The 27,848-nt window shown below is 38.3% G+C and overlaps 1 protein-coding gene across 7 annotated transcripts in view; it reads left to right on the top strand.

Moving 5' to 3' along the window:
- Positions 1-27,848, top strand: part of YEATS2 (YEATS domain containing 2) — a 97,055-nt gene that overhangs the window by 47,415 nt on the left and 21,792 nt on the right. For 4 of the 7 annotated variants that reach the window (XR_006335363.1, XM_043875074.1, XM_043875075.1 and 1 more), the window contains 12 exons: positions 708-752; positions 3,211-3,391; positions 4,341-4,583; positions 6,239-6,397; positions 7,804-7,907; positions 9,255-9,362; positions 10,095-10,277; positions 15,456-15,714; positions 18,918-19,079; positions 21,071-21,243; positions 22,037-22,195; positions 25,501-25,677. Coding sequence is in view for 6 of the 7 variants with exons in the window: in XM_043875074.1 (XP_043731009.1) it covers positions 708-752; positions 3,211-3,391; positions 4,341-4,583; positions 6,239-6,397; positions 7,804-7,907; positions 9,255-9,362; positions 10,095-10,277; positions 15,456-15,714; positions 18,918-19,079; positions 21,071-21,243; positions 22,037-22,195; positions 25,501-25,677 (1,953 nt within the window). In the remaining variant the exon portion in view is untranslated. The remainder of the gene's footprint in view (positions 1-707; positions 753-3,210; positions 3,392-4,340; positions 4,584-6,238; positions 6,398-7,803; positions 7,908-9,254; positions 9,363-10,094; positions 10,278-15,455; positions 15,715-18,917; positions 19,080-21,070; positions 21,244-22,036; positions 22,196-25,500; positions 25,678-27,848) is intronic. The other 3 variants (XM_043875076.1, XM_043875078.1, XM_043875077.1) reach the window with 3 other exon arrangements.

A 27,848-nucleotide genomic window follows, 5' to 3' on the forward strand; every position in this document is an offset into this window, starting at 1 on the left:
GAGCCATCAGGGACGTTCTTGCAAACTTTTAAAATTTTATATTTACTAACCTATCCCTGGCTTCATATTTTTCCCCTTCGCTCCCCTCTTCCCCTCTTCCCCTCTCCCCTCTCCCCTCCCCTCCGCACTTAATCATTTTTACCTACTGATCTTACTGTGTAAGGTTTATATTGGCCAGCTGCCACAAATCCTTTTTTAACTTTTAATTTAATTTAAAATATAAAATGCAAGAAAATGAACATACCTTCTTTGTATGTAATTGTAAACTGTTTTGTTTATATTATTAACTTTCCCTCAATGTATACTCTTCTCTCCTCTAAAATAAATCATCCATGATGCAAATATTCTGGTAGTTATTAGTATTGCCTAAATTTTCCTTCATTTTTTCCGAAAGTGCTTAGTAAATATAACCTAAGTATTGTGCCATCACACTGCATGTATATTTTTATAGCCTGTCTTTATAATAACTGCTTATATATCTGAGGTTGTTTTATTTATTCAGTTTTTCTCTTAGAAAATTGAAGGTTTTAAAAAAAAAAAAAAAGAAAATTGAAGGTTTTTATTGATGTGGTAAATCGATAGTTTACATTATGCAAAAGTAGATATTATGAAAGGAAGACTTGAAGTGAAAGGGTTTTAGATAAGATTGTATCCTAAGGTTTATAAGTAAGCATAGTAAAACTTAATACTCTTACTTCTTTCAATAGCTGGACAGAACTTACACTGGCTTGCAGACTCTTGGAGCAGAGACGGTAGGTTATTTTCTTGAGGTATTATTTAGGAACAAGTAGAATGAAAATTGATCTTCATTTTTAATTAGGAAAAACATGAATGCTAAATTAAAAAAAAAGTTTCTCCCCCCATTTTTATTTATTTTTAAAAAATTGTGATAAATTTACACATAAAATTTACCAACTTAATCATTTTTAAGTGTTAAGTGGTATTAAATATATTTACATTTTCGTGCAGCTGTCACTACCATCCATCTCCAGAGAACTCTTTTTATCTTGGAAAACTGAAACTACCCATTGATAATAACTCATCCTCTGCCCACAACCCCTGGCAACCATTCTTCTGCTTTCTCTGTCTATGAATTTGACTGCTCTACCTTATAAGTAGAATCATACAATGTTCTTTTGTGGTGTGACTGCCATATTTCACTTAGCACAATGTTCTCAAGGCTCATACACATTGTAGCACGTCAGAATTCTCTTGTTTTTAAGGCTACAGTCTCTCAGTCACATCCAACTCTTTGTGACCCTGTGGACTGTAGCCTGCCAGGCTCTTCTGTCCATGGGATTTTCTAGGCAAGAATACTGGAGTGGGTTGCCATTCCTTTTCCAGGAGATCTTCCTGACCCAGGGATCGAACTCAGGTCTCCCTCATTGCAGGCAGACTCTATCGTCTGAGCCACCAGGGATCCCTTTTTTAAGGCCGAGTAACGTTTTGTTGTCGGTATATATCACATTTTGTTCATCCATTTATCTGCCAATGAAAGCACTTGAGTAGCTTCCATCTTTTGGCTATTGTAAATAATGCTACTGAGAATGTGGATCTATCTGAGTCCCTGTGTTTAGTACTTTTGATGTATAACCAGAGGTGGAATTTCTGGATCATAAAGTAATTCTATTTTTGATTTTTTGAAAAACTGCCACACTGTTTATCATAGCAGCAGCACCATTTCACCTTCCCACCAGCAGTGCATAAGCATTTCAGTTTCTCTACATCTTTGTCTGCACTTGCTGTTTTCTTTTTTTTTGTATTATCCAGTAGGTGTAAGGTAGTATTTCATTGTGGTTTGGGTATACGTTTCTGTAATGATTATTGATGTTGAGCATCACTCAATGGTTTATTGCGCATTTATATATCTTCTTTGGAGAAATGTTCATTCAGATCCTTTGTCTACTTTTTAATTGGATTGTTTGGTTTCTTGTAGCTGGTTTTTAGGAGGTCTCTCAATATTTTTGATATTAATCTCTCATCAGCTGTATAATTCGCAGATATTTTTTCCCATTCTGTGACTTTCCTTTTCACTCTCTTATCCTAAGATGCGCGGAAGTTTAAAATTTTGATGTAGTTTATGTGTTTTTTTTTAATCTGTACATTTTGTATCATACCCAAGAAATCATTGCCCAATTCAGTGTTATACTTTGCCTCTATATTTTCTTCTGTTTTATTGTTTTAAGTGTTATGTTTAGGTCTTTGATCTACTTCGAGTTAATTGTTCCATATGGTATAAAGTAAGCATCCATCTTCATTCTAATGCATGTGGATCTCCAGTTTTCTCAGCAATGTGTGTTGAAAAGACTATCCTTTTCCCAATCAGTGGTCTTGACACCCTTCAGAAAATAATTTGGCCATATGTATGAGAGGGATTCTTTTTTGTGTGTGAGAGTATATTCTAGCCTAATGATCTATGTGCCTGTCTTTATGCCAGTACCACACTCTTTTAATTACTATAATTTTGTAATAATATCTTTTGAAGTCAGGAGGTACGAGACCTTCAATTTTGTTTTCTCACCCCATCTCTGTCCCCCCGGACCCCGCCCCCCCCACTTTTTAGTGTTCATGATATAGCAGCAGTAGCCATTATGATGAGAGTTAGCTAAGTTAAACCTTACTCTCTTAATGGAAATGTGCTGTGTTAGGTCAGAACATATTTATTGATCATGTACCATATGCTAGGCACTGGTTCAGGTACTAAGGACACATAAATCAAATGAGAGCAGCTACAATTCTCGAGGGGTTTTATTCTTGGTTGTGTTGAGAGTGGGGAGAGGGTATATAGTAAACATAAATGCAGATAACATAATTTCACTTACAAATGAGTTCTATAAAGAAGAGAATAGCTGGGAGACAAGGGAATTGCTTTTGCTAGGTTAGTTAGGGAAGGCCTGTCTGAGAAGGTGACTTTTGATTGAGACCTAATGGTGAGAAAGAGGCAATCATGTGAAGATTTGGGGGAAGAGTGTTCTAAGGTACAGAAACACTAACTGGAAAGTCCCAGTTTTATGATTGGTTTCATTGAGTTATTTATTAAGCTAGATTAGATTATATCCTGGGGTAAATCCTGTAGTTATTGAGATTGAAGTATAACTAGGAATCAATTGCCACATCTCTTAGAGCACCATGTTCTGAGATGGGTTTGGGCCTTTCTGTGACATTGATTGATGATGGATTCATGAACCCATCTGTTGCACGGTTGTGTAGGTAGTGGATGTTGAGCTCCATCGACATTCTCTGGGAGAAGACTCCGTTTATCCTCAGTCATCTGAGTCAGACATCTCAGATGCCCCACCATCCTTGCCTTTGACCATTCCAGCCCCCGTGAAAGCATCCTCACCGATAAAGCAGTCACATGAGCCAGTACCTGATACCTCTGTGGAGAAAGGTAATATATATTTTTCCATGTATGGAAATACATTTTACCTTGTATGGAGCATTCCTTTCTCTCACTTGATAGTGAACTGCTGTCTTCTGCAAGTTAAGGATATATGGAAAAGAAATTTTCCATAAGTAGGCATGCTGCTCTCCTACAGAGACATAGTATGAAAATAGCCAAGTCCTTACTCTTCTCAGAAAATTTTTTTCATAAAGTTTTGTCAACATTTCATAGAACCTAGAACTCACTTGAGAAAAGCATATTTATTCTTTGATGAATATAATGGTTTCCTCTGATATATACAGGAAGACTTTCTTGTTTGGACCCTGATTGTGTGAACAAGAAGCTTGAATATTAAGTATCTAATCTTACTTAAAATACAATATAAGATTTATTATCATGCATTTTGACCATGGCATCGTTTCATTTAATAGGTATATAAGCATATAATAAAGTATTTAGGTGTTCACTTATGTAACACATACAAATACAATATAAAATTTATTCTGAATCATATTGATTTAATTGGTAAGCCTACATTTTAATGTGTGTTAATATTTTAGTTCTTTTATAGAAATCTCAACTTTATTCCTCTTAAATTTTAGTTGCATCATTTTTATGGGCATTTAATAAAACAGGATGTCATTAGATTAAGCATGTGCTTTCTTTTGAGTTCTTCCTCTTTGAACAGTTTTTCAATTCATATATAAATTGAAACATAATGAACTTGCATAAATTTTATTATATACTGTTAATATATTTTCTGATTTTTTTGAAAGAAGCATTTTAATGAAATATGATTGTAGGTGTGATATTTACATTTCACCCCAAAATATATAAAGCAGTATTAAATACCTGTCTGCTCTGTTTACTACTGGTAAATGGCTTAAATGGTTATTGAAATGATAAGAAATTTCAGAGTGATTGATGATGACTTATTTGCCTCTTTCATTTCAAGAAGGATTCCCAGCCAACACTGAAGCTGAGAGACACACTACATTTTATTCTTTGCCATCTTCATTGGAACGAACACCCACCAAAATGACAACATCCCAGAAGGTTACCTTTTGTTCTCATGGCAATTCAGCTTTTCAGCCAATAGCATCGAGCTGCAAAATTGTGCCACAAGGTCAGATTCCTAACCCTGAGTCACCTGGAAAATCCTTCCAGCCTATCACCATGAGCTGCAAGATTGTCTCAGGTATACATGGTGTATGTGAAGTTGGTGTGTTTAAAAATTGTTAGAATGACAAAGCAAAGTGGTTTTGGTTGGTTTTTTTTTTTTTTAACTTCTTCTTAGCAGGATTTTTGTTTAGTTAGCAAGCAAGCTAGGGACTTCCCTGGCAGTCCAGTGGTTAAAGCTGCACTTCCACTGCAGGGGACACAAGTTTGATCCCTGGTAGAGAACTAAGATCCTGCATGCCGCATGGCAAAACAACCAACCAGACAACAGCAACAGAAAACCCAGAAGGTTAATCACTATTGCTTTGCAAAGCCGAAGTGTCACAAAATAGAAACGAGTCATCCATACAGAAACGATTGAATGAGGAAAGAAAGAAAATTCAAGGCAGTCAAATTTTCATCTAGAATCAGCACAGGTAAATTGTTTGCTAGGATGTCTGATGGAAAGCTAAGGTAGGAATTAAGTTCGAGGATTATATTTGGAAACCAGAGTGACTAACAACAGAGAAAACTTTGTGGCCTTTGGTTTGTAGTTGAGCTTCAGGGGTTGGTTTGAAGTTGAGATATGTTTTACATTCACTAGCCACACTACAAATTTACTCATTCCTTTGATGAGTAGGTAGTTCTGAGGCTTCACTTTCACTGAGGTTGAATTGTCCACTTCATCACAAGTTTTACATTTATGTTAGGTAAACTTCTAGTACAAATATGCTTTATAGTTTTGGCTGTGCCGCCTCAGAGAAGACATGAAAGAAAGTCAATAGAAATACCTAGGCAGAGGGAGGACTCTATATAATACTTAAATGAAGGGCGGGGGATATTCTTCAGTGCTAAAAATAGATAAGCAGAACTATGATCCAAGTCCTTGAAACTGATGATAGGTAAAGAACGTATAATTTTACACCCCACCCCACCCCCAATTAGAAGCATTTTGGAACTTGCTGCTTCAGAGATGGAGTTGCCTGAATATATAAATTGTTTTGAAGTTTAGAGAAACTCATGAATGACCGATTTGATCACTGCCAGTTGAGGGTGTTTAATGGCGTGTTGGTTGGTAACCTTTGAGAGTGTTCTATGGAAACATGGCTCTCTGGATTGTGTCTGTGACATGGTATTGAGAGATACTTTTGGGTGCGTGAGTTTCATATTTTCCTATCAGAAATTCATTGCCAATCAAGACTTGGTTCCTAAGTTGAGATGTTCACTTAGTGATTTCCTCCCTCACTGTAGTGTCTTCAAGTGTAACCAGTATTATAACAACCAGTATTAGAACAAGTTGTTGTTACCTAGGGATTCAGCAGTTTCACACTTATCTAAAGCACTTGGTTTTGAACTTCAATGTGCTGCTGGGGGGCTCTTGTTAAAATACTGATTTATATCCAGTAGATCTAGGGTAGGACCTCAGAATCTATTCCTAACAGGCTCTTTGCTGCTGTTACTGCTGCTTCTGCTGGTCCATGGATAAGGGTGTAGAGAGTGAAATACTCTAGTCCCTGGCCTCAGCTGCTGCTGCTGCTCCCAGTATCTGAAACTTAAAATTTCATTCTCTCTCCCAGTTTGTCACCTTGATCCTGGTGGCTCTGCCCCTCTTCCATTTTCTTTAGCATCCTCTTAGATAGACTGAATATATCTCTTTTGTTTAGTTTATTTTGTTTTTCTTTTTCATTAATAAAGGTTCCCCCATATCAACCCCAAGTCCTTCGCCATTGCCTCGAACCCCAACTTCCACTCCAGTCCATGTGAAGCAAGGCACTACCAGTTCTGTTATTAATAATCCTTATGTTATCGTGGACAAGCCAGGGCAGGTTATTGGAGCCTCCACTCCTACTGCAGGTGTGTGTTTGAACTGAACAATAATCATGCAATCCCCAAGGTGACTTAGTAGCCAGATAATGGGAGAATGAAATCTTCAACCATGAACAGGAGGAGGGAATATATAAGAGTGACTCCAGTGCTCTTTCTCCGAGAGATTTACTTTTTGTTAAAGTTGTGTTTCTAGAAATTAAGTTTTTTTTCTAAAGATTCAAACTGAGTCATAATTAATTTTCTAAAAAGAGAAAAATGTAGATTTTATTCTCATTTAGAAGGTATTTTTTTTTTGGACAACGTAGTTATTAAATTTTCCAAAATAAGCTTTAGAACAGGAATAGCTTTCCAAGCCATATGTGTTTTTCCTCAGTGATGAAGGTAATCTTTACTTTTCTGCGAATTAGATAAAACTTGCAGGTGGGAAGGAAACTGAACTCTCTAGTTACTTTTTTTTTAAAAAACTGTAATGGGAAGAATAAGAAGTCTTTGGATTCACTGTGCTTATTGTAACCTCAAGTAAATAAGAGTGCTTTTCAGATTTCTTTGAGGTACTTAAAACATTTTACTTATTCTTTTCAATCAACTGTTTAAACACATGCTCCTCTTTGTAAACTTTCCTGTAGCCTTCACGTCTAATGAAGAGAAATGAAATAAGAGGAATGACTATAATGAGACATATTTTTTTTAAACTTACTTGATTTTTAACACAGATTAATGTATTTGGGCCTTTGCAAGTATTTGGAAAAGTTATGTTCTTTAACAGTGATTATAATTATAGAACTCCTTTAAGAAAATGCTACTTTCAGAGATGAATCTTTTGAATACACTTACAGATGCTGAGAAGGTGTCCTTTGAGGATGTTTAGTTTTGGGAATAAGCCAGTCTCTGCAGGCAAGTTTAGTAAATGGAAGAGGTGACCAGATTAGTCCGTTTTTAGTCTTGACTACTGTGGACTGTTGATAATGTGACTTATTTTTATCAGATTCTAAAGACAGTTGTACTTATAGAGTACAAACTGTTTAATGCTGTCAGTATTTTGCAATAGGTGTAACCTGCTAGTGAAACTACTTTGAAGGAACTCGGATTCAGTTGAATGCATACATTTTGGCACATTGTGAAATAACCAGCACCATTATGTTACAGTATCTCTTTCTATAAAAGTACAGATACATAATGTCTACTTAGTTTACTTATTCTACTATACTTCCTTATTAGCTTCTTGTCCCTTTTTAGGATGAAGTGGTCAACTTAATGGGATGATTCCTTAAGTGTTTTTTCTATAATAATCTCCTGGTTGTAAATTTTTAACCCTTCAAAATGAACAGTAAATAGTGGGGAGAAGGGCAGGGTGGTGGAAAATGGCTTCAAAATTCCATTTTGTAAATTTTACTTTGTTGATATTTTGTTTTTAAATCGACTTTTCTTGTCAGGAAGTCCTACCAGCAAGCTCTCTAGTGCCTCTCAGGCCTCCCAAGGAACAGGTTCCCCAATTCCTAAAATTCATGGAAGTAGTTTTGTAACATCTGCTGTCAAGGTAACATTCTTATTGCACTTTGCTAGTTTCTAAAATGGTACATTCCGGTTGAGCCAGAATTTGTCAGGTGATACTGCAGATCTCATAAAGTAGAATCTTCAAGCTAAAAAGTATCATAAAAATCAAGTACTCCAAACTTCCTTCCCTTACCTATGATTTTTTTGTTGTTGTTTGGACAGCTTTGTTATACATTTTTTTTTAATAGAGTAATAATTCTTCTCTTTCTACAGTCTATTTCCCCCCTCCCCCACCTTCTTCAGTATAAGAAGTCCTTTGAAATTTAGAGCCCCAAATAAGATCTGATTTGTTCAGATCATAGCGCTAGTTATCTGCTCACTGTTTGGCAGAGACAGTCAGCACTGTTGGATTGGTTATTCAGCCTGTCATTGCCTTGGCTACCTTACGGCTAGAGCCTCTGAGGTAAAAACTCCTGTTTGAGAATTCCTGAAAATTCAGAGATCATCTCTTATGTGACTAGTGCTAATACAGCATTTCTTTATTTAGGCACTTAATGGTGATGATACTGAATAGTTTTCTGATCCAAGGCGAGGTTTTTCTCTAAATTCAGTGTAGTCTGTGATCACTGTATTATAAGAATACCTGAATTGTAAAAACTCCCTTAATGGCCTTAATTCTCTACCAGTATATTTTTTCATGTTTGTTGATGGTATTTCATTACAGTTAAGCAGTGCTCTTAACTTTGTTGCTTGTCCCCAACATTTTGGAAAATTGCCTCTCAGAGTTGGCTTTGTATTTGAGAACTAGGGACAAATGACAGTAATTTTGAATTTTGACCCTTGTTGCCTTGCTAATTGTTCTTTTTGCTGTATTGTTTTTAAAATTCTTAGTGAAAAATAGCCCTCTCCATCCTGAGTATTTATTCCAGAGTAAGGGTAACACATCAAGTTACAAGTAGTGTTAAAAGGGTGTGCATACTGAAACAGTGTAACTACCTGTTACATTATTTGTTATTCAGTGCCTAGACTCTAGGGATAGAAAAGGAAATAGAATATAGTATCTGTCCTTCAGTAGCGTCTGGCAGGGGACTGGACATGAAACCAGAGTCAACCAGACATTAGAGATTGTATGATAGGCATCTTTGCAGCTTATAGTGGGCACAGATGAGTGGGTTCTTGCCAAGTTACAGCCTTACTTTGAATTAGCCTCAAAAGCAATAATTAAAATGCAGGTGGACTTGGAAGACCCCAAAGAGTTTTGGGGTTTTGTTTTGCTTTTTGGTGTATTTTGCTGGAGAATGTCACAGGCTTGTATTAAATATAAGTGACTAGAGTGTCTGAAATCACTGACTTTATCCTAACTGTACAATACGTATTTTTACAAACACAGCAGGAGGATTCTTTGTTTGCATCTATGCCACCTCTTTGCCCAATTGGGAGTCACCCTAAAGTTCAAAGCCCCAAACCTATAACTGGAGGACTTGGAGCTTTCACAAAAGTAAGTATTCATGAGGGGATTATCCCACAAGTTGATAAGTTCTTGTTACAGAATCTTTTTTGTGTCACGTTGGAGTTGATTGATGCTGCCACCCCACAGCATGAAACTTTTTTTAGTGTGTTTCATCTGTAAGACTGGATCCTACTTCCAGGATGTGCTTCCATTTGTTTAGTGGTATTGACAGGGCTTCCCCTGGAGTTCAGAAAGATGGGAACTTCAGCAAGCATCAACAGTGCATTTCTCTCTAGTGCCATTTTGCCACCAGTGCCTAAAACAAATGACCAGATTGGTTTGCAGATACACTGGATCAAGTCCACACCCTATTTTTGGTCCCTTTAATAGCTATTACGGGCTGTATTAGGCTTCCCAGGTGGCTCAGTGGTAAAGGAATACCTGCCAGTGCAGGAGCCACAGGAGACGTGGGTTCAGTCTCTGGGTCAGGAAGATCCTCTGGAGAAGGAAATGACAACCCACTCCAGTATTCTTGCCTGAGAAATCCCATGGACAGAGAAGCCTGGTGGGCTACCATCCTTGGGGTTGCAAAGAGTTGAACACTACTGAGCATGCATGCATGCTGATTTAAGGCTATATTTAAGCAGTATTTTTACCCACCTAGTGGAGTCATTTTTTACAGACCAGGCTTCGTTAATTCCTACAGACGGAGTAAATTCAAATATTAGTAGCATTGTTCATGGACTGTTTATTCAGTGTCATTATCATGTTTGTTGCAAGGTAATCATCAAACAAGAACCTGGTGAAGCCTCTCATGTACCCACAACAGGAGCTGCCAGCCAGTCACCACTCCCTCAGTATGTGACTGTGAAAGGGGGTCACATGATAGCTGTGTCCCCTCAAAAACAGGTTCTAGCTGCTGGAGAAGGGACGGCCCAGTCACCAAAGATTCAGCCCTCCAAGGTTCGTGTTGGGTAAGGGTGGGGAAGTCAACCTGTCAGTGAACGTTGCTTGCCTGAGTCATGGCCACGTGCTGCAAAGATTCGGGGTGAGAGCATCATTGATGATCCTGGGAAAGCTTGTGGATGAACGTCAATGTTAAATCTACCTGTTCTTGCCATAGTCATTGACAAGAGCAGGAACATGTTTTGTAGAGGGGCCGGTGATAGTCCAAGAGGCGAAGCAACACTGTGTTATCTCTCTGGCAGTAAAGGCAGTTGATGTCGTGGACACAACTGTATACTTAATTCATGTCTAAAGTGGGTAACAGAAAGGATCGATGTCTACTGTTGTTTATTTCTGATAGGAGAGTGCTATAGTTTCTACCTCTTAATGTCCTAGCTGTGTGATCTGTTGAGTGATTCCTGGCTCCTTAGAGAGTTTATTTTCTTTATTATCTGGAGGTTTGGGGAATTTACATATTGGGAGAATTGTAAAGCAGAGATGCATGTTTCCCTGTATCTGTGGTGCTTAGGAGTGCCAGAGTTTATCCTGCTTTTATTTATGTATTGTCTTAATCCTCAGACAACCTTGCAAGGTGGCTATTTTCACCGCCGTTCTACAAATGAGGAAGTTGTGACTCTGAGAGGTTAAGCAACTTCCTTGAGAGCATACAGCTATTACAATAAGTGACAGAGAATTTGAACCCAGGTCCAGTGACTCCAAAACTCCCCATTCTGGACCTGTTAAAATTTGTGAGCCATTGTCTGTAACCTCAGCATGCTTTTAGAACATCCAGAGTTAAAATTATTTCACTTAATTTAGGGCAGATATATCCTAAAGCTATTACAAGTATGTGAAGTGCTTGCTTTTCAACTTTAAAATAGGAAAAGGTTTTAGATATTTTGGTTAGTCTAGATAGCTGCATGTAGATTGAGTTAAAAATTCATAGCATTATAGGCGGTTCTAAAATCTGTAAGAGTTCATTAACTACTTTCCCAGACTTACCTGCTTATAAGACTGATGATTAAGAATGTATAGATATTGAGGCCCCCATCTCAGACTTACTGATCAGAACTTCTTGGGGACCCTGGGAGTTTGGATTTTTAACAAGCTTTCCTGTTGACTCATAATCAGGCAAATTTAAGAACCATAGAGCTATAGCATCACATCTGACTTGGGGGTTTCCACAGGCAGAATCACTAAAACAGGCAACCCCCAGCTACTTCCTGATGCTTCTTCCCTTGTTTTGGCCTCAGGGATAAGCATTTTGTCCAGATTCCTTTTGTGAATCAGTTATTGTCATCTGGACTTCATACTCAGACATGTAGACATGTCCTATATGTTGTTTAAAATCTATTTTAGTTCACCTAGAAATACATGGTATTTCTGATTTGGGTTTTGAATCATTATAGCTTTACTCTTTGTCCTCAGAAACTCTGAGATGTTTCCACTTTTTGCTACTTTTGCATTTTGCAAATCTGTTCACCCAGTAATATTGGCATTTTTGTCACATTGCCACCTGCCTAATGGCAAGGTAGGAACAAGGGAAAGTGGATGATGGGTTTGTGCTAGAATAAAACCGTGCCTTGAATAAAATGTAAAGGCACCTGATAAGAAAAGCCACAGAAGTGTGAAAAATTTGCAGAGAAGCTGCAGAACATGAGAAAAGACATCTATTCCAGAAATTTAGTACCTGCTTTAGACTCAAGATAAGAAGCTGTGTGCACATACAGGCTGTCCCTCTTATTGCTGAGGTGCAGTGAGAGAAAGCAAGCCAGAAAACAGAAGGATGAACAGAATGGTACTTTTACCTTCCACACAGCTTTGGCACAAAAGAAATAACAGCTTAGTTTTTTCATAGGGATAGAGGTGCTGCTTTTGTCAAGAAAGAGACAACTAAGGAGTTGTCACAGGTGGTTCACATGAGAAGGAAGCAGTGTGGTTTAGTTAAAAGAGCATGAGCTTTGTAATTAGAGATTGTTACGCACTTAGATCTCAGCCACTTATTACTTGTGTGAACTGGGCGGATTCATCTCTCTGAGCCTTATTTTTTCATCTAATAAAAGGGAACATTACCCTTTCTTTGCCTTTCAGTGCTGTAGGAGAATTAGAGATCATTGTATTTAGAGGACCTCACACAGAGCAGGTGCTAAATCAGTGATGGCATATAATGTTATGTGAGATGTCCGATGTGTGAGTACCATGGAATAGTTGCTGTCATTGAGAACTAAATCGTAAGTGGCTGTATTTTTTAGTGTCTGGAGTGAAAATCACATCTGGAGTGAGGATTCGTATCCTCAGCTTCAGGTTTCTAGTTTCTGACTTGCAGAAGTCTCTAGTGCACAGGGAGGGCAGGAATAAAAACACCGAATCAAAGCATGAATCAGAGTTAAGTGTTTGTAACAGTACAGAACAAAAGTGAAACTGCTTTGTGAAACTGTTGATAGAAGGAAACTTGGAAAGTAGAGACAAGTGTTGTGGGAGGGGAAGAAGAGAACAGTTGGTAGGTGATTTCAGGCTGTAGGCCAAAACATTGTGGTTTTGTTTGTTTTGTTTTTTTCTTTTTTTAAGCTAGTTTGGGATTACAGTGTCCTACGTAAGAGACTTAGCTGTGGTGTCATAGACATAAACCCTGCATAGGGTTTTCCCCAGTAGAATGCCAGGCTTCCTTATTCTCCTCAGTGTTTTAGAAAAAAGGAAGGGTAGTTCATCTTGTAAGTGGTCTGTTCTTAATGGACAGGCTCTGCTAATAAAAACTGCCCTCCTGTGGCCAACATGGTGATGTTTTATTTGGCTCTTGGAGAGATTAGGTACATCATATTCTGGACATTTTGAAGCAGTTGAGTGTGAGGATAGAGGCTGGCACAAGGAGGGAAAAGCAAGCCAGATGCATGGGATAGGGGAGAAAAATTAAAATACATGCATGTATATATTATTTTCCTTTTTTTTACATTGAGGTATAGTTTGTGTACAGTACTATATGTTACTGGTGTACAGTGTAGTGATTCACAACTTTTAAATGTTATACTCTATTTATACTTACAAAATATTGACTGTATTCCCTGTGTTGTACCCTTGTAGCTTATTTTGTACCTAATGGTTTGCATGTCTTAATCCTCTATCCCTGTACTACCCCTCCTCCCTTCCATTTCCCCACTGGTAACTACTAGTTTGTTCTTTTTTGTTATATTCACTAGTTGTATTTTTTTTATATTCCACATGTAAGTGATATCATATGCATATATTATTTTCCTTTTAGATCTTTGTTTTCTTTGTTAATTTAGGAACATGAAAATAGATTATATGTAATTTAGCTTAGTCAATGGATTACTAAGTGTGATATATTTTGGAAATGTAAAGACAGACATCCTAGGAAAAAAGTTCAACTACTAGAACAGAAATTCCCAAACCAGAAGCTTTTAAATAAGCTTATTTCTCTCACACATAAAAGACCAGTAGGCAGTTCTGGTGTGTTGGTTTCACAGTCCTCAAGAATATAGACTCCATCGTGTTTCTCTGTCATTTTCAAAATTTGGTTTTCATCCTGTGGGCCACTTCATCTCATGCCACCATGTTCACATTTCTGATCAGCAGGAAGAGGGAAGGGGAAGGGGTTTTAGGGAGAGCAGAACTGAAAAGTTGCACACATCACTTCTGTTCCTGTCCTTTTAGCCAGAAAGGAGATGTCAAACCGAGATGTGAAGGAGCTGGGAAATAGTATTCTGTGTGGCCATGACCATACCTGAAATTGGAGGTTCTACTACTGTGAGAGAGAAGCAGAGAACAGATGTTGGAGTTCAGCTGGGATATATTCCTAAAAGGAGAACTGCTTTAATAGGGTGAATTTTCAGTTTTAGTAGCTATCCCAGTAACCTCTGGAGTGGCTGGACAAATTTATCTTTCTACCAGCAGTGAACAAAAGTTCCTGTCTCCCCATATCCTCTAGCCAGTTCTTGGTATTATCAGGCTTTAAAACTTTCCCCTCCAGTCTGATGGTCGAAAAGTACTTCTCTTTTTTGCTTTTAGAAGGCAGATCTTTTGCTGTTCTTATAACCTTATTATAGAAGTCTTTTTATCTAGTTTCTGGTGAGTTCTTTTTATAAAATAAAGAACTGGGGAGTGGGAAACCCTGCCCCAGTTTTCCATTAATTAAGTTGTTTCTTCTAATTGAAAATCCTACTATTGACCTTATTTTAAAAGAGCTCCAAAGTATTTTCTTTTTTTTTTTTTTTTTTTTTAGTATTTTCTTACTTGAAAGAGTTTATAGTCTTTTCAGGACAACCTATTTCTAACTTTCATTGTTGGGTGCTGGAACCTTTTTTAAAAAAATTGAATTAAATGTTTTTCTAGCTTACTCTTTTTCTCTTTTAACTGAATGTCTACCTTTAAGGAAAGAAAAGATTAGAGAGTATAGAAAAAGATAACTTTTCTTAAAAATCAGTTGGAAGAGGTATCACATGTTATACCATATAATGAATGACATTAATTGCTAGATGTTCTAATGATGAAGAAATAATTGTTTCAGACAGAGAAAGCACAGAAGGAATTAATAAAGAGGTGATATTTAAAAGTATATAGTGGAGTTTATAGTTTATATATGAGAATGTTTATTGCAGTTTTCATAATGTGAAGTTTAAAGTTACCTAAATAATGATACAGCAGTGAAATATTTACTTCGATTATGGTATATCTATCCTAATACATTATTTTTTGTTCTCCTAAAAGTGTTTTTGAAAAATAATAGCATTGTAACATGATGTTAAATTTAAAAATTATAAAACTATATATATCCTAATCTTTGTTTCAAAATGTACATTAAAAAGAATCCGAAGTAAATAAATACTGCAGTAAAAATTTTAGATTATTTCAAGGTGAGTAGAGTTTTATTTTTTCCTTTTTATTCCTGTTTGTTCTAAGTATTTTTTTTTAATATATACTACTTTTTGTAATTAAAGTAAGTTATAAATAGTAGCTGGGGCTAAGACAAAAGCTGTAACGCTTTATTGTAATAACATCCAGATTGTGAGAAATACTGCTCTTCACGTCATAGATAGCATTCCTAGAAGCTGAATTAGACAGTATATGTGTTGTGTCTAGGAGTTTGCTTTGTTCTTTGCTGGAACACAGTGACTGTGCTGTTCTAAGACCTTGGAGGACTATGAGAAGAAGCACTGCTGGATTCTTCTCTGTTTTGAACAGGTTGTTGGGGTCCCAGTTGGGTCTACTCTGCCTTCAACAGTGAAGCAGGCTGTGGCAATCAGTGGTGGTCAGATCCTTGTAGCCAAGGCCAGCTCGTCTGTCGCCAAAGCAGTTGGTCCAAAGCAAGTTGTGACCCAAGGAGTTGCCAAGGCAATTGTGAGTGGAGGTGGAGGAACCATTGTCGCTCAGCCGGTGCAGACCTTAACCAAGGCTCAGGTCACTGCTGCTGGCCCCCAGAAGAGTGGATCCCAGGGTTCAGGTACTGATACTAATTGAGGGCCCTTTCGGCACCAGCCCCTTTCAAAATGCTCTGTGCTAGTGATTTTATTTGCTATTTGGTTCTCTCTAGGAAAACTTAGTAGGTTGAAGTTGTAAGGAGTTTTATAAAGACGTGTTTATCTTTTTCATGTAACGTTTTACATAGAGATCAATAATGCTTCTGCTTTAAGGTGTGTGTGTGAAAGAGAGAGATAAAGACAGTTGAAATAGAGTATATTTCTTGATACTGCTTTCAAGTCTGAAGAATAATTCTCATTTGTCCTCATTTCCACTTTGGGTTCTATTTCAGATTTAAGGTCTTGGTATATTCATTTGCCAGCAGCATTTGGAGATACTTGACTAAAGCATTCTCTACTAAATAAAAGTTTAAACACTTTGAATGTTTTAGTCCTTGATGTGTTGTTTCTGTGAGGGCAGGAAGAAATATACTTAAGGCATTTGATATGTACTAATTTTTGATGAGGCTAAAGAGTGGTTGCAGTGAGTTGGGAGGATAGAAGGGTAGTGAATGTCCAAAATGAAGATGTCAGAGGTGACGGATTGCTGCTGATGACAGAGTTCACTTGTGGCATTAAAAATGAGTGTTCGACTTATGGCTGATTCATGTTGATGTTTGGTAGAAACCAGCACAATACTATGAAGCAATTATCCTTCAATTAAAAATAAATAAATTAAAAAAGAAAAATGAGTGTTCGAGATGGACTGGAAAAGAAGTGATCTTTGGAATTTGGAAGATATAGCACCCAAGAAGGCAGAGAATTAAATAAGTCTTCTACAGTGCTGTCACTGAGAATGATTGTCTTTAGCATAGAGCACAGTACTTTTGAGTCAGGAGTCTGCCTTCAGCAAATGAGGGGAAGTGACTTGAGAGTTCAGGAAATGAGAGCAGAAAAGAGAGGGAGATATAGCTCAGTAGGAATCTCAAAGGAGGCAGGGCTCTTTCTCCTCCCTTGGAGTGAGCAGTGATAATGGTTTAAAAGCCAAACTACAGAGCAGAAATGTTCCTCTCCTGGCTCTGGCCTCGGATATTGAGGTAAAACAGAAAATAGCTAGGGGATTCCTGGGGATGTCTTATCTTCAGAGGACTGACAGTTTTAATTACCACAAAAAGAGATAATGTTCAAGGAGGCTAAGGTTCTAGAAGGTATATTCACAGCATGAATTCCTGGGGTTGGGGGCGTAGTGAGGAAGTGAAGGAAGAAAGTATGAGGGGATGGGTTCAGATCAGGGACTTTGAGCCCCATGGGGACAGGACTGGGTGTGCGTGGTAGAGAGGTTTGCAGTTCTGACGTGGTTGCTACACACAGTGATTTAAGATGAGATTAGTTCTGGTCATAATGGAGAGAGATGGCCCTCAGTTCAGTATCAGTTCCTGGTTATTTGGGGCAACTTCCAGGGTTCCTGCCTCCCAAAGCTTTGCCCAGTGAAGTGGTAAATGAGAAGAATACTCTCGCAGGCAGGAGGAGGCAGTGAGAGTCCTTGCCCTGAGGCTGCTCAGGTGGTTCTGTAGGGTGTGTTTGGTGGAGATTCTAATGCAAAATAACTGCAGAAAGTTTTCATGTTAGAGGTTTTACAGCCATGTGCACTGAGAAGGAAATTCTAAGTGGTAAGTGAAAGCTATTTGACATAGGTGAGACTTTTGAAAGATGAATTATAGTTTCATAGTATATGTGCCAGTAGTTGACTGTAGAGTTTTTTAGTTCTTAGGAAGTGAGGGAGACTAGAATTCTTGTTTCAAATCAGTAAATTCATCGTTACTAGAAATTGACCATAAAGGGGCTTTAAACAAATGTTATTTCACATTTGAAATGTGATTACTTCATTAATTGTCTAAACCATAGTGCTTTTGAGAGTTGAGTCACTTAATATTTATAGTGGGTGCTGTGTGCTAAGTCGCTTGAGTTGTGTCCAACTCTTTGCAACCCTATGGACCATAACCTGCCAGGCTCCTTTGTCCATAGGATTCTCCAGGTAAGAATACTGGAGTTGGTTGCCAGGCCTTCCTCCAGGGGATCTTCTGACCCAGGGATTGAACCCAAATCGCTTACATCTCCTGCATTGGCAGATGGGTTCTTTACCACTAGCGCCACCTTGGAAGCCCATAGTTGGGACATGGGTATAAATTGTAGCTGCTTTGGGCAAACCAGGATATATGGTCACCCTATTTATATACAGATATAAACTTCTTTATAGTTTACAGCAGATTCTTCTAGTATGTAAATTTTTAAATTAGCAAGATAATTAAGAATATCAGCCTTTAAAGCATTGTGCATCTAGGAAGCAAACTGTAGAGTTTATTTTTTTTAATTTATTTTTAATTGAAGGATAATTGCTTTACCAGTATTGGTTTGGTTTTTGCCATACAGCAACATGAATTAGCCATTAAGTGTATATATGTTCCCTCTCTCTTGAACCTTCCTCTCACCTCCCACCCTTTCCCACCCCTCTAGGTTTTTACAGAGCCCCGGTTTGAGTTCTCTGAGTCAGCAAATTTTCGCTGGCTATCTATTTTACATATTGTAGTGTATATGCTTCCATGCTGACTCTCCATTCATGCCACCCTCTCATTCCTCCCCCCTCACCCATGTCCACAAGTCTGTTCTCTATGTCTGCATCTCCGTTGCTGCCCTGCAGATAGGTTCATCAGTACCATCCTTCTAGATTCCACATATATGTGTTAGTATATGATATTTTTTCTCTTTCTGACTTACTTCACTCTGTATCATAGGCTCTAGGTTCAGCCACCTCATTGGAACTGACTCAAATGCATTCCTTTTTATGGCTGAGTAGTATTCCATTGTATAAATGTACCACAGCTGCTTCATCCATTCATCTTTTGATGGACATCTAGGTTGCTTCCATGACCCAGCTTTGTAAATAGTGCTGCAGTGAACATTGGGGTACATGTGCCTTTTTCAATTTTCGTTTCCTTGGGATACATGCCTAGAAGTGGTATTACTGGGTCATATGGTAGATTTATTTCTAGTTTTTTAAGGAATCGCCAAACTGTCTTCCATAGTGGCTGTATCAGTTTACGTTCCCACCATGTTTATTAATGTTTTTGAATAAGTATTTTATTACTCTGCCTGTGTTTTAATTTTAGAACTAGCATTGCCTTCAGTTCCAACTTAACTTACTGTTTTTCCTTTGTTTTTTTCCCCTTTATTCCTTTCACCATTTTAGTGATGGCAACATTGCAGCTTCCAGCTACTAATTTGGCCAACTTGGCAAACTTGCCTCCTGGCACTAAACTCTACCTTACAACAAACAGCAAGAACCCTTCAGGCAAAGGAAAACTGTTGCTGATCCCCCAGGGAGCCATCCTGCGAGCTACCAACAATGCTAGTGAGTCCATCGTTAAATCATTTGGTTCTTGGGTCTTTGAGTATGTTCACCTCATCCACCAGAGGGGCAGTTCTTACCTGCTTCAGGAAGCATTTTCTTAGCTTTGTTTTGGTAGCATGGTGGCATTTGCCCACATGGATTTAAACCATACAAATATTTTAACTAGCAATGGATTTTTAAAATAATCATAGTCTTGGGGGAGGTGACACTGTTTTCTTGGATTTATCTACTGAAGAGTCTGGGATCAGAAACAAGTAAACTGAAGAGGTGAGGATGTTGAGGCTGTTTTGGGGACTAGACTGAGCTGGAAATGAAGAGTTCTTTCTGTCAGTGGTATCTAAAAACTGGTAACACCTGAGAAGATTGCTGAATGCCTGTTTTTATCTTGAAGGGGATGGGAATAGGATTGGAATCAAGTGTCTCTGCTTGCCATTATTTAGATGTGCATCTTAAATTTGCTAGTTTAGGAGATGGCGAGAGAAATACAGGCTCAGCTTTAGTGTATGAGATGTAAAGCCCCAAGGAAATTAGATGGTTTATACTTATATAAATGGTTTATACTTATAGACTTATATAAACTTTTGCTTTGACATACAGTGAAAAACAATTTGGGTGGTGTTAAAAGGGTAAGAGGAATTACTTCTATCTGAGTCAGAAGCATAATTGGTACAGCAATTAGGTTCGTTAGAAATTAGCCACTTGCCAAAATGCAGTGTGTAATTGTAACCAGGCAAGGGCTTGTGTGCCCATGGTACAGAAAGGCAGTTTCTGACAGGAGGAGTTTGCAGCGGAGTAAGGGTTTATTGCAGGGCACCAACCAAGCAAGTGGGAAACAAGTCTGAGGTCCACTCCAGCTTGATCTTTGAGTCTAGGGTTTTTAAAGGGGAAGAACAGAGAAGCCAGGTTAATCATCTCATGACATTTCTTAGTCATAGTTTTGGGAGTCAGCATGTCTCTGGTTTATGTTTCTCTGGCCAGGTGGTCAAAGGCTTAGGGGTCTGTTTGCTCATCTTGCCCTGGAGAAACTGAGGTTTTACTTCAGCGATGTTATTTGCAACAGCAGTTTTAGTACATGAATGATGTTATTAACAATGGCAGTTTTAGTCTTCTGACTCTGGTTGATTAATGTTCAGTTAGCACAGGACTGAGGTCAAAGGGAATAAAGTTTTGGATGGAGAGATTCATCATAAACTTGGCAGGGAAATTTGGTTTCAGGGGACTGAGTTTCAGAAGCTAGTCAACGATTTTGTTTACTGACTGTAATGGGTGGTTTCCCCTTTCTCACCCTGGTGTTTTTTCCTCATACCTAAGCAGTGATGTGTCAGAATTTTAGCTATGTAAGAAGACAATGTAAGTATTCCAGAAATACATTCAGAGAGCCCCTTAGAGTTTAGTTTTTGTATGTCACCAAAAAGAAAGTAAAAAGGAGTACAAAGGCTTTAAAGTGGAATTTGAAAAGCAAAATAGTCATTATAAATATGAGGAAAGTCTTAGTTTTTTCCAGAGCAGGGTGAGATGGAAAATAAGAGAGTGTTGTAAAATTACACTAAATTCCAGCAGTCTCACTGAAATTGAATCAGATGCCAAAAAGTTTAGGAGCTCTTTTCTGAGCACGTTGCTGCTGCTGCTAAGTCGCTTCAGTCTGACTCTTTGCGACCCTGTTATGTGTTGATTAAAAACACCTGATTAGAAAATGTATCCAACTCAGTCTCTCACAGCTAAGCCAGAACACTTGCAAAGATAAGTTCTTCATTTCAGTACTCAGAGCTGAACTAGTCCGACTTCCATTCAGGCAGAAGTAAATATGTTTCCATCTTTGCACCCGGAAATTCTCACTCTTGTCACAGAAGTCTGTATCACCAAAAAAGGAGGAAAGAAGGAGAGGGGAAGAATGCAGCCATCATGACAACATTGCTCTGGCTCATCTGTTTTCTCTGTTAAGCCTTCTCTCAGTATTTTTATGACTATGCTGTCATTCACTGCATTTTCAGACCTCCAGTCTGGCTCAGCTGGCGGCAGCGGTGGCTGCAGCAGTAGTGGTGGGGGAGGCGGCGGCAGCAGCGGAGGAGCAGGAGGAACCAGTGGAGCCCAGAACCCTGCTGGCCCTGGAGGGATATCCCAGCATCTGACATACACATCCTACATCCTCAAGCAAACCCCTCAGGTATGGTCGTTTGTCACTGGTACCTGCTAAGTCACCTAGTTATTTATAACGACTGCTTTTAATTGTAGTGGATTTACCTTTACAGCTCTGGAATCGGGGTCAGTACTATTAATAACATTTTAGCCATGTTACAAATTTGTATTATTTGGGGCTTGCTGTGCTTTGAGAGACAAGCAAGTAGAGATTCAGAAAGACTTAAGTAACTTATCTATTATCTCTCTGCTGAGCTAGTTGGTAGAATTTGGGTTTAAACCCAGGTCTTTCTGAGAGATGTTTGCTATGCTGTTGCCTCTCATGGGTTTGGAATAGTATTAGTGTGCAGTTGAAAATTTTCTCTTAGATGGGAGTAACCAAACAGATAGTACCATAACTCCAAGTTATGGTTTGGAGTTAACATTGGATTCAAGGTTAGGGACAGGTTTCTGCCATCTTGCTTTCCCATAATCCTTTCTTTCCCCTCGTGGCTAGTGTTGGCTCATCTCCAAGTAAGGGAAAGGAATTTTGGTTCCTGGTTCTTAGTGAGAGGGTGGATAGTTTTCAGTCGGAATGGTTAAATCCAGCTGTGAGGACTAGACTGTAAAACTTAAGCTTCCAGCAGCCTGCCCTGTAACTCAAGTGCAAAACTTGAGAAGTAAGGATAGCTGTTGTAGTGACACTGAGATCAGAGCTGTTCTGTTTGTTTTGATGAATAGTAGAATTGAAGAGGAGCATTGTTGCTTATAATATGGGACCTTGTGATTTAAAGTCATTTGAACTTAACAAATTACTGATCAGGTCTTTGTTTGTAACTTAGGGCACGTTTTTAGTTGGCCAGCCATCACCCCAGACATCTGGGAAACAGCTGACTACGGGGTCAGTGGTCCAAGGAACACTGGGAGTCAGCACATCCTCTGCACAAGGACAGCAGACATTAAAAGTCATCTCTGGACAGAAAACCACTTTGTTTACTCAGGTAAATGCACACTCACACACATACCAAATATGTGATAGGTATGGCATTTATTTAAATATTACAGCTTGTTTCTTTCCACAGAGAAATTATAGTTACCTAAGAGAATAAGTGATAAAATAGTATAGAATAATAAGAATAAAATATCAAGATTTGGGGAAATATAAGTAGAATGAGAAGATGAGACCAGAGAGTTATTTAGATATGCAAACAGTAATGTCTTGTATATTTGGTAAAATTTGCCAAAGTTAAATAAGATGACCAGTTGTAAAATTCACACTACTTGTGAGAGGAAGAAAAATAACCACATAATATTTTCTTAGAAGAAACAAAGATTTTCTTGATCCTTCATTCTGAAAATTTCTCTGCAGGGACTTTGTATCAGAGATTCTGAATAGTGTTACAGGTTATTTCAGCCACACTATCCATATTGTAAGTAAATGCTATAGGAAGCTTGGTGTATGTTTCTATAGCTTCTTTAGTATAGGCGGAAGAGTAATGACAGGGAATTTTAACTGGGCGAGGGGTATCATAATCATCTGTAGGAGAATCTACAACTAAATTTCAAAAACTTAACAGATGAAACAAAGTGTAGAAGGTGTAGACAGTGTGACACCATTTTCAACAAATAATGCACTTTTTGTATCTGTGTGTAGATCAGCAATCTCAAAGCACATGAGATTTTTGTCAAATGCTTTTTCTCTGTCTATTGAGAGGATCACGTGGTTTTTCTTTTTTTGTTGTTGTTAATTTGTTAATAAAGTGAATCACATTGATACTTCAAATGTTAAAACAACCGTGCATTCCTAGAATAAAACCTACTTGGTTGTGATATTTTTAAATACTCTTTTAGTATTGTTGAATTTGATTTGGTAACATTTTGTCTAGAATTTTCCCAAGGAATATTGGTCAGTAATTTTCATTGTAATTTCTGTCTGATTTTGGTATCAGAGTAGTACTGACCTCATAAAATGAGTTGGAAACTCCTCCCTTCTTTTCACTTTTTGGAGAAGAATTTATGTCAACTTGGTATTATTTCTTAACTATTCAGAATACACCAGTGAAACTGTAGTGACCTGGAGCTTTTCTAAATTTTGGAAGGTTTTAATCTACAGTTCCAATTTATTTAACACATATGACTGACTGTTCAGGTTATTTAGTCTTACGGAGATTTGGTAGTTTATATCCTTAAATGAACTGATTTATTACATCTGTGTGTGTGTATTTTAGTGTGTGTATATTAGTCACTCAGCCGTGTGCGAGTCTTTGTGACCCCATGGACTGTAGCCCACCAGGCTCCTCTGATCATAGGATTCTCCAGGCAAGAATACTGGAGTGGGTTGCCATTCCCTTCTCCAGGGGGTCTTCCCAACCCAGGGATTGAACCTGTGTCTCCTGCATTGCAGGCATATACTTTACAGTCGGAGCCATCAGAGAAGCCCTTTATTGCATCTAAGTAGTTGAATTTCTTATAACAAACTAGTTCATGATTTTCCCTCATTATCCTTTTAATGTCTGTAGGTTATTTAGTGATGTCCTCTTTTTCATTCTAGACTTTAATAATTACATATCTTCTCTTTTAGTAGAAGGTTTATCAGTTTTGTTGATCTTTTCAGATTACCAGCATTTGGTTTCCTTTAGTGTTGAATTCTGTTTGATCAGATGCTCTTTGCTATGTTAAACAGATATGAGGCCCCAGAATTCTTTAAAATCTTAGCTGATTTCTTCTAATCTGCTCATGTTGCACCGAATGTAGTGACTTTCTTTTTTGTTCTGCCACAGCTAAGACCTTTGCTGTTGCTTTTTATTAAGGTATAATTTGCGTAGAATAATGCGCACATCACAGTGTACTGCTCAGTGAGTTGGATGGATGTCTGTGCTCTTTCAAGCCTATCCCAATCATGCTTTAGAGCATTTCCATCACTCTAAAACATAACCTTCATTTCTCATTCCACTTTTTTCTATCACCGTTTTTCTATTTCTATTACCATAGAGTAGCTTTTGTCTGTTCTTGAGCTTCATCTCAATAAAATCATAGTCTTTTTTAGCTTCTGTTGTTGAACAGAATGCTTTTGAGATTTATCCATGTGTGTATTGATTTTTGATTTTTTATTCTTGAGTAATGTTTCGTTGCTTGACTCTACTCTCCTGTTGATGGATGCTTGGGTTATTTCCAGGTTTTGACTTATGAATGACACTGTTATGAGCATTCTTGTACAGATCATTTGTATAGTAGAACAGCTAGGTCGCAGGGTAAGTATAAGAAACTGATGGATAGTTTTATATCTGTCATTATCAAAGTGGTTGTACCATTTGATTCTCCCATGAGTAATGTGGGAGAGTTCTAGTTATTGTACATCCTCACAACACAGAGTATCATCATTCTTTTAAATTTTAGCCATTTTTGTGAGTATGAAGTGATATCTCATTGTGGTTTTAATTTGTGTGAGACCCCAATACAGATTAATGTCATGAGTACTACTTCTGGATTCTAGTCATAACTCCAAGCAATAATTTAACCAACCTGCACAACTGAAAATGCTTACTCATGCCTTTTATAGAAAAAGTTTGCTGAACCCTGACTTAAACCTCTAAAACTAATTTGTTGAACAAGTCTCAAATGCTAAATGCTACACCTGTACTAGCACCATTAAATTACCCATTTAAGTCTAGCCCTTGGTTAGATTTTCATGTCTAAACATTATGTGTTATGTTTAGGAGTACTTTGGGCTCAGTTTTTTAGTAACAAATGTCTTCTATCATTGAAGGGACAGTTGCCAAACGGTGACTTGCAAATACATTCATTTACTTGGTCTGCTGCTGCTGCTAAATCGCTTCAGTTGGGTCCAACTCTGTGTGACCCCATAGACAGCAGCCCACCAGGCTCCCCTATCCCTGAGATTCTCCAGGCAGGAATACTGGAGTGGGTTGCCATTTCCTTCTCCAGTGCATGAAAGTGAAAAGTGAAAGTGAAGTCGCTCAGTTGTGTCCTACTCTTAGCGACTCCATGGACTGCAGCCTACCAGGCTCCTCTGTCCATGGGATTTTCTAGGCAAGAGTCCTGGAGTGGGATGCCATTGCCTTCTCCGTTACTTGGTCTACATCAGGGATAAAGGAACGTTTGTATTAAAAGGTCATAAACTTGAGAGTTTGTTGAAAAGTACACAAATAAATACCTCATATAGTTTTGATTAGCAAGGCTTTCTTGGGGATGTGTTATGGGGAGTGGGGGGCATATGTAGGTAAAGATTGAATTGTGCCTGTTAACCAGGGTAACGTTATTACTCCAACCTGTTTTGTCTCTGCAGGCAGCCCCAGGGGGACAGGCATCTCTAATGAAAATATCTGATAACACATTGAAGTCTGTACCAGCTACATCCCAGCTCTCAAAACCTGGAACCACAATGCTGAGAGTTGCAGGAGGGGTTATCACAACTGCCACTTCCCCAGCTGTAGCCCTCTCAGCAAATGGACCTGCACAACAGGTGAGAAGCAGCACAATAGTGGAAAATCATAATGAAGCATAAAATCAGTTTAAAAAAAAAAAAAACATAAGCTAGTCATCAGGCACACTAATGGGCGCACTAACTGCTCTTTTTTAAAAAAATTCAAATTTTCACATACCACAAAATTCACCATTTTAAAGTGTACAGTTCAGTGGTTTTTATTCTCAAGGTTGTATTACCATCACTACTACCTAATTCTAGAACTTTGTTTTTATTACTCCAGAAAGAAACTTAGTACCCAGTAGTAGTCACTCCCATTTCCTTCTTCTCCCAAGTCTTAGGCAGCTTCTAATCTACTTTCTTGTGACCAGCTTCTTTTGCTTAGCATAATTTCAAGGTTCATACATTTTATAGCATGTGTTAGTATTTACTCCTTTTAATAGCTGAATAATATTCAGTGTTATGGATATACCACATTTTGTTTCTCCATTCATCAGTTGATGGATATTTGGGTTGTTTTCCCCTTTTGATTATAATGATTAATGGTGCCATGAACATTTGTGTACAAGTTTTATATTGCAGGTGGATTCTTTACCAGCTGAGCCATGAGGGAAGTCCTTTTATATAATCTTATGTTTTCATTTATTTTGTCTTTATACCTAGGAAGGATTGCTAGATGATACAGTAACTACAGTTAACATTTTGAAGAACTACTAAACTGGTTTCCCAAGCAGCTGCACTGTTTTAGATTCTCACCAGCGATGTATGAGGGTTCAATGTTTTTCCAGTCTTTGCTGATAATTGTTCTTGTCCATGTTTGTTGTTTCTGTTTGGCGCTTTTGTTTGTTTGTTTTAGCAATTGTATTGGGTGTGAAGTGGTATTTCACTGTGGTTTTGATTTCCATTTCCCTGATGCTAGTGATATTGAGCATCTTTTCACATACTTACTGGCCATTTATATATTCTCTTTGGAGAAATGTCTATTCAGGTCCTTTGCCCATTATTTGGTTGGGTTATTTACTCTCTTTCTATTATTGAGTTGTAGGAGCTCTTTGTGTATTCTAGATACAATTTAGAATTGTATCTTACCAGATTTGCAAAAATTTCTCCTCTCTTATCTGTCTTTTCACTTTCTTGAACCACAAAACTAACTTTGATGAAGTCCTGTTTTTCTTTCTACCTGTTTTTCTTTTTAATGGAGTTTTTTAAAACTAATTTTTATTATTTATTTTTGGCTGTGCTGAGTCTTCACTGCTGTGCAGGCTTTTCTCTTGTGGAGAGCAGGGGGTTACTCTCTAGTTTCGGTGCATGGGCTTCTCATCACTGTGGCCTCTCTTGTTATGGAGTGCGGGTGCTAGGGCTCATGGGCTCAGTAGTTGTGGCCATGCTCGCAGGTTTAGTTGTTTTGTGGCATGTGGCATCTTCCCAGATAAGGGATTGAACCCATGTCTCCTGCATTGACAGGCGGATTCTTTGCACTGGGTCTTGGTTGCTGTGGATGGGCTTTCCCTAGTTGTGGCACACAGGGACTACTCTTTGTTGCAGTGTGCGGGCTTCTCATTACAATGGTTTCACTTGTTGCAGAGCACAGGCTTTAGGTGCACAGGCTCACTAGTCGAGGTGTGTGACTCTGGAGCACGCAGGCTTCAGTAGTTGCAGCTTGCAGGCTCAGTAGTTGTGGCACATGGGCTTAGTTGCTTTGTGGCATGTGGAATCCTCCTGGAACAGGGATCAAACCCATGTTCTGTGCATTGGCAGGTGGATTCCTAAACACTGCACCACTAGTGAAGTCCCCTATCAGTTTTTCTTTCATTGCTTACGTTTATGCTAGTAAGAAACCATTGCCTAACCCAAAGTCAGAAAATATAAGCCTATGTTTTCTTCTAAGAGTTTTCTAGTTTTGACCCTTACATTTAACTCTTTGTCCATTTTGAATTAGCCTTTGTATACAGTATGAGATAGGGGGCCAAATTTTATTCTTCTGTTTGTAAGTATCCAGTTGGCCAGCAACATTTGTTGAAAAGTCTGTTTCCCTTTTGAATTGTCTTGACACTCCAAGGTGCTCACTTCCCAGGCTTCACACCTCCTGCAACTCCTGCTTCTCCTCACATGCCTACTCATACCACTCTACTTTGCAGTTCCTTGAACATATGTTCTTTCTTACCCCTCTGACTTTCTGCTTGCTCTCTCCTGCCAGGGAAGACCCTCTT

The sequence above is a fragment of the Cervus elaphus genome, chromosome 19 (assembly GCF_910594005.1).
Source record: "Cervus elaphus chromosome 19, mCerEla1.1, whole genome shotgun sequence".
Lineage (NCBI taxonomy): Eukaryota > Metazoa > Chordata > Mammalia > Artiodactyla > Cervidae > Cervus > Cervus elaphus.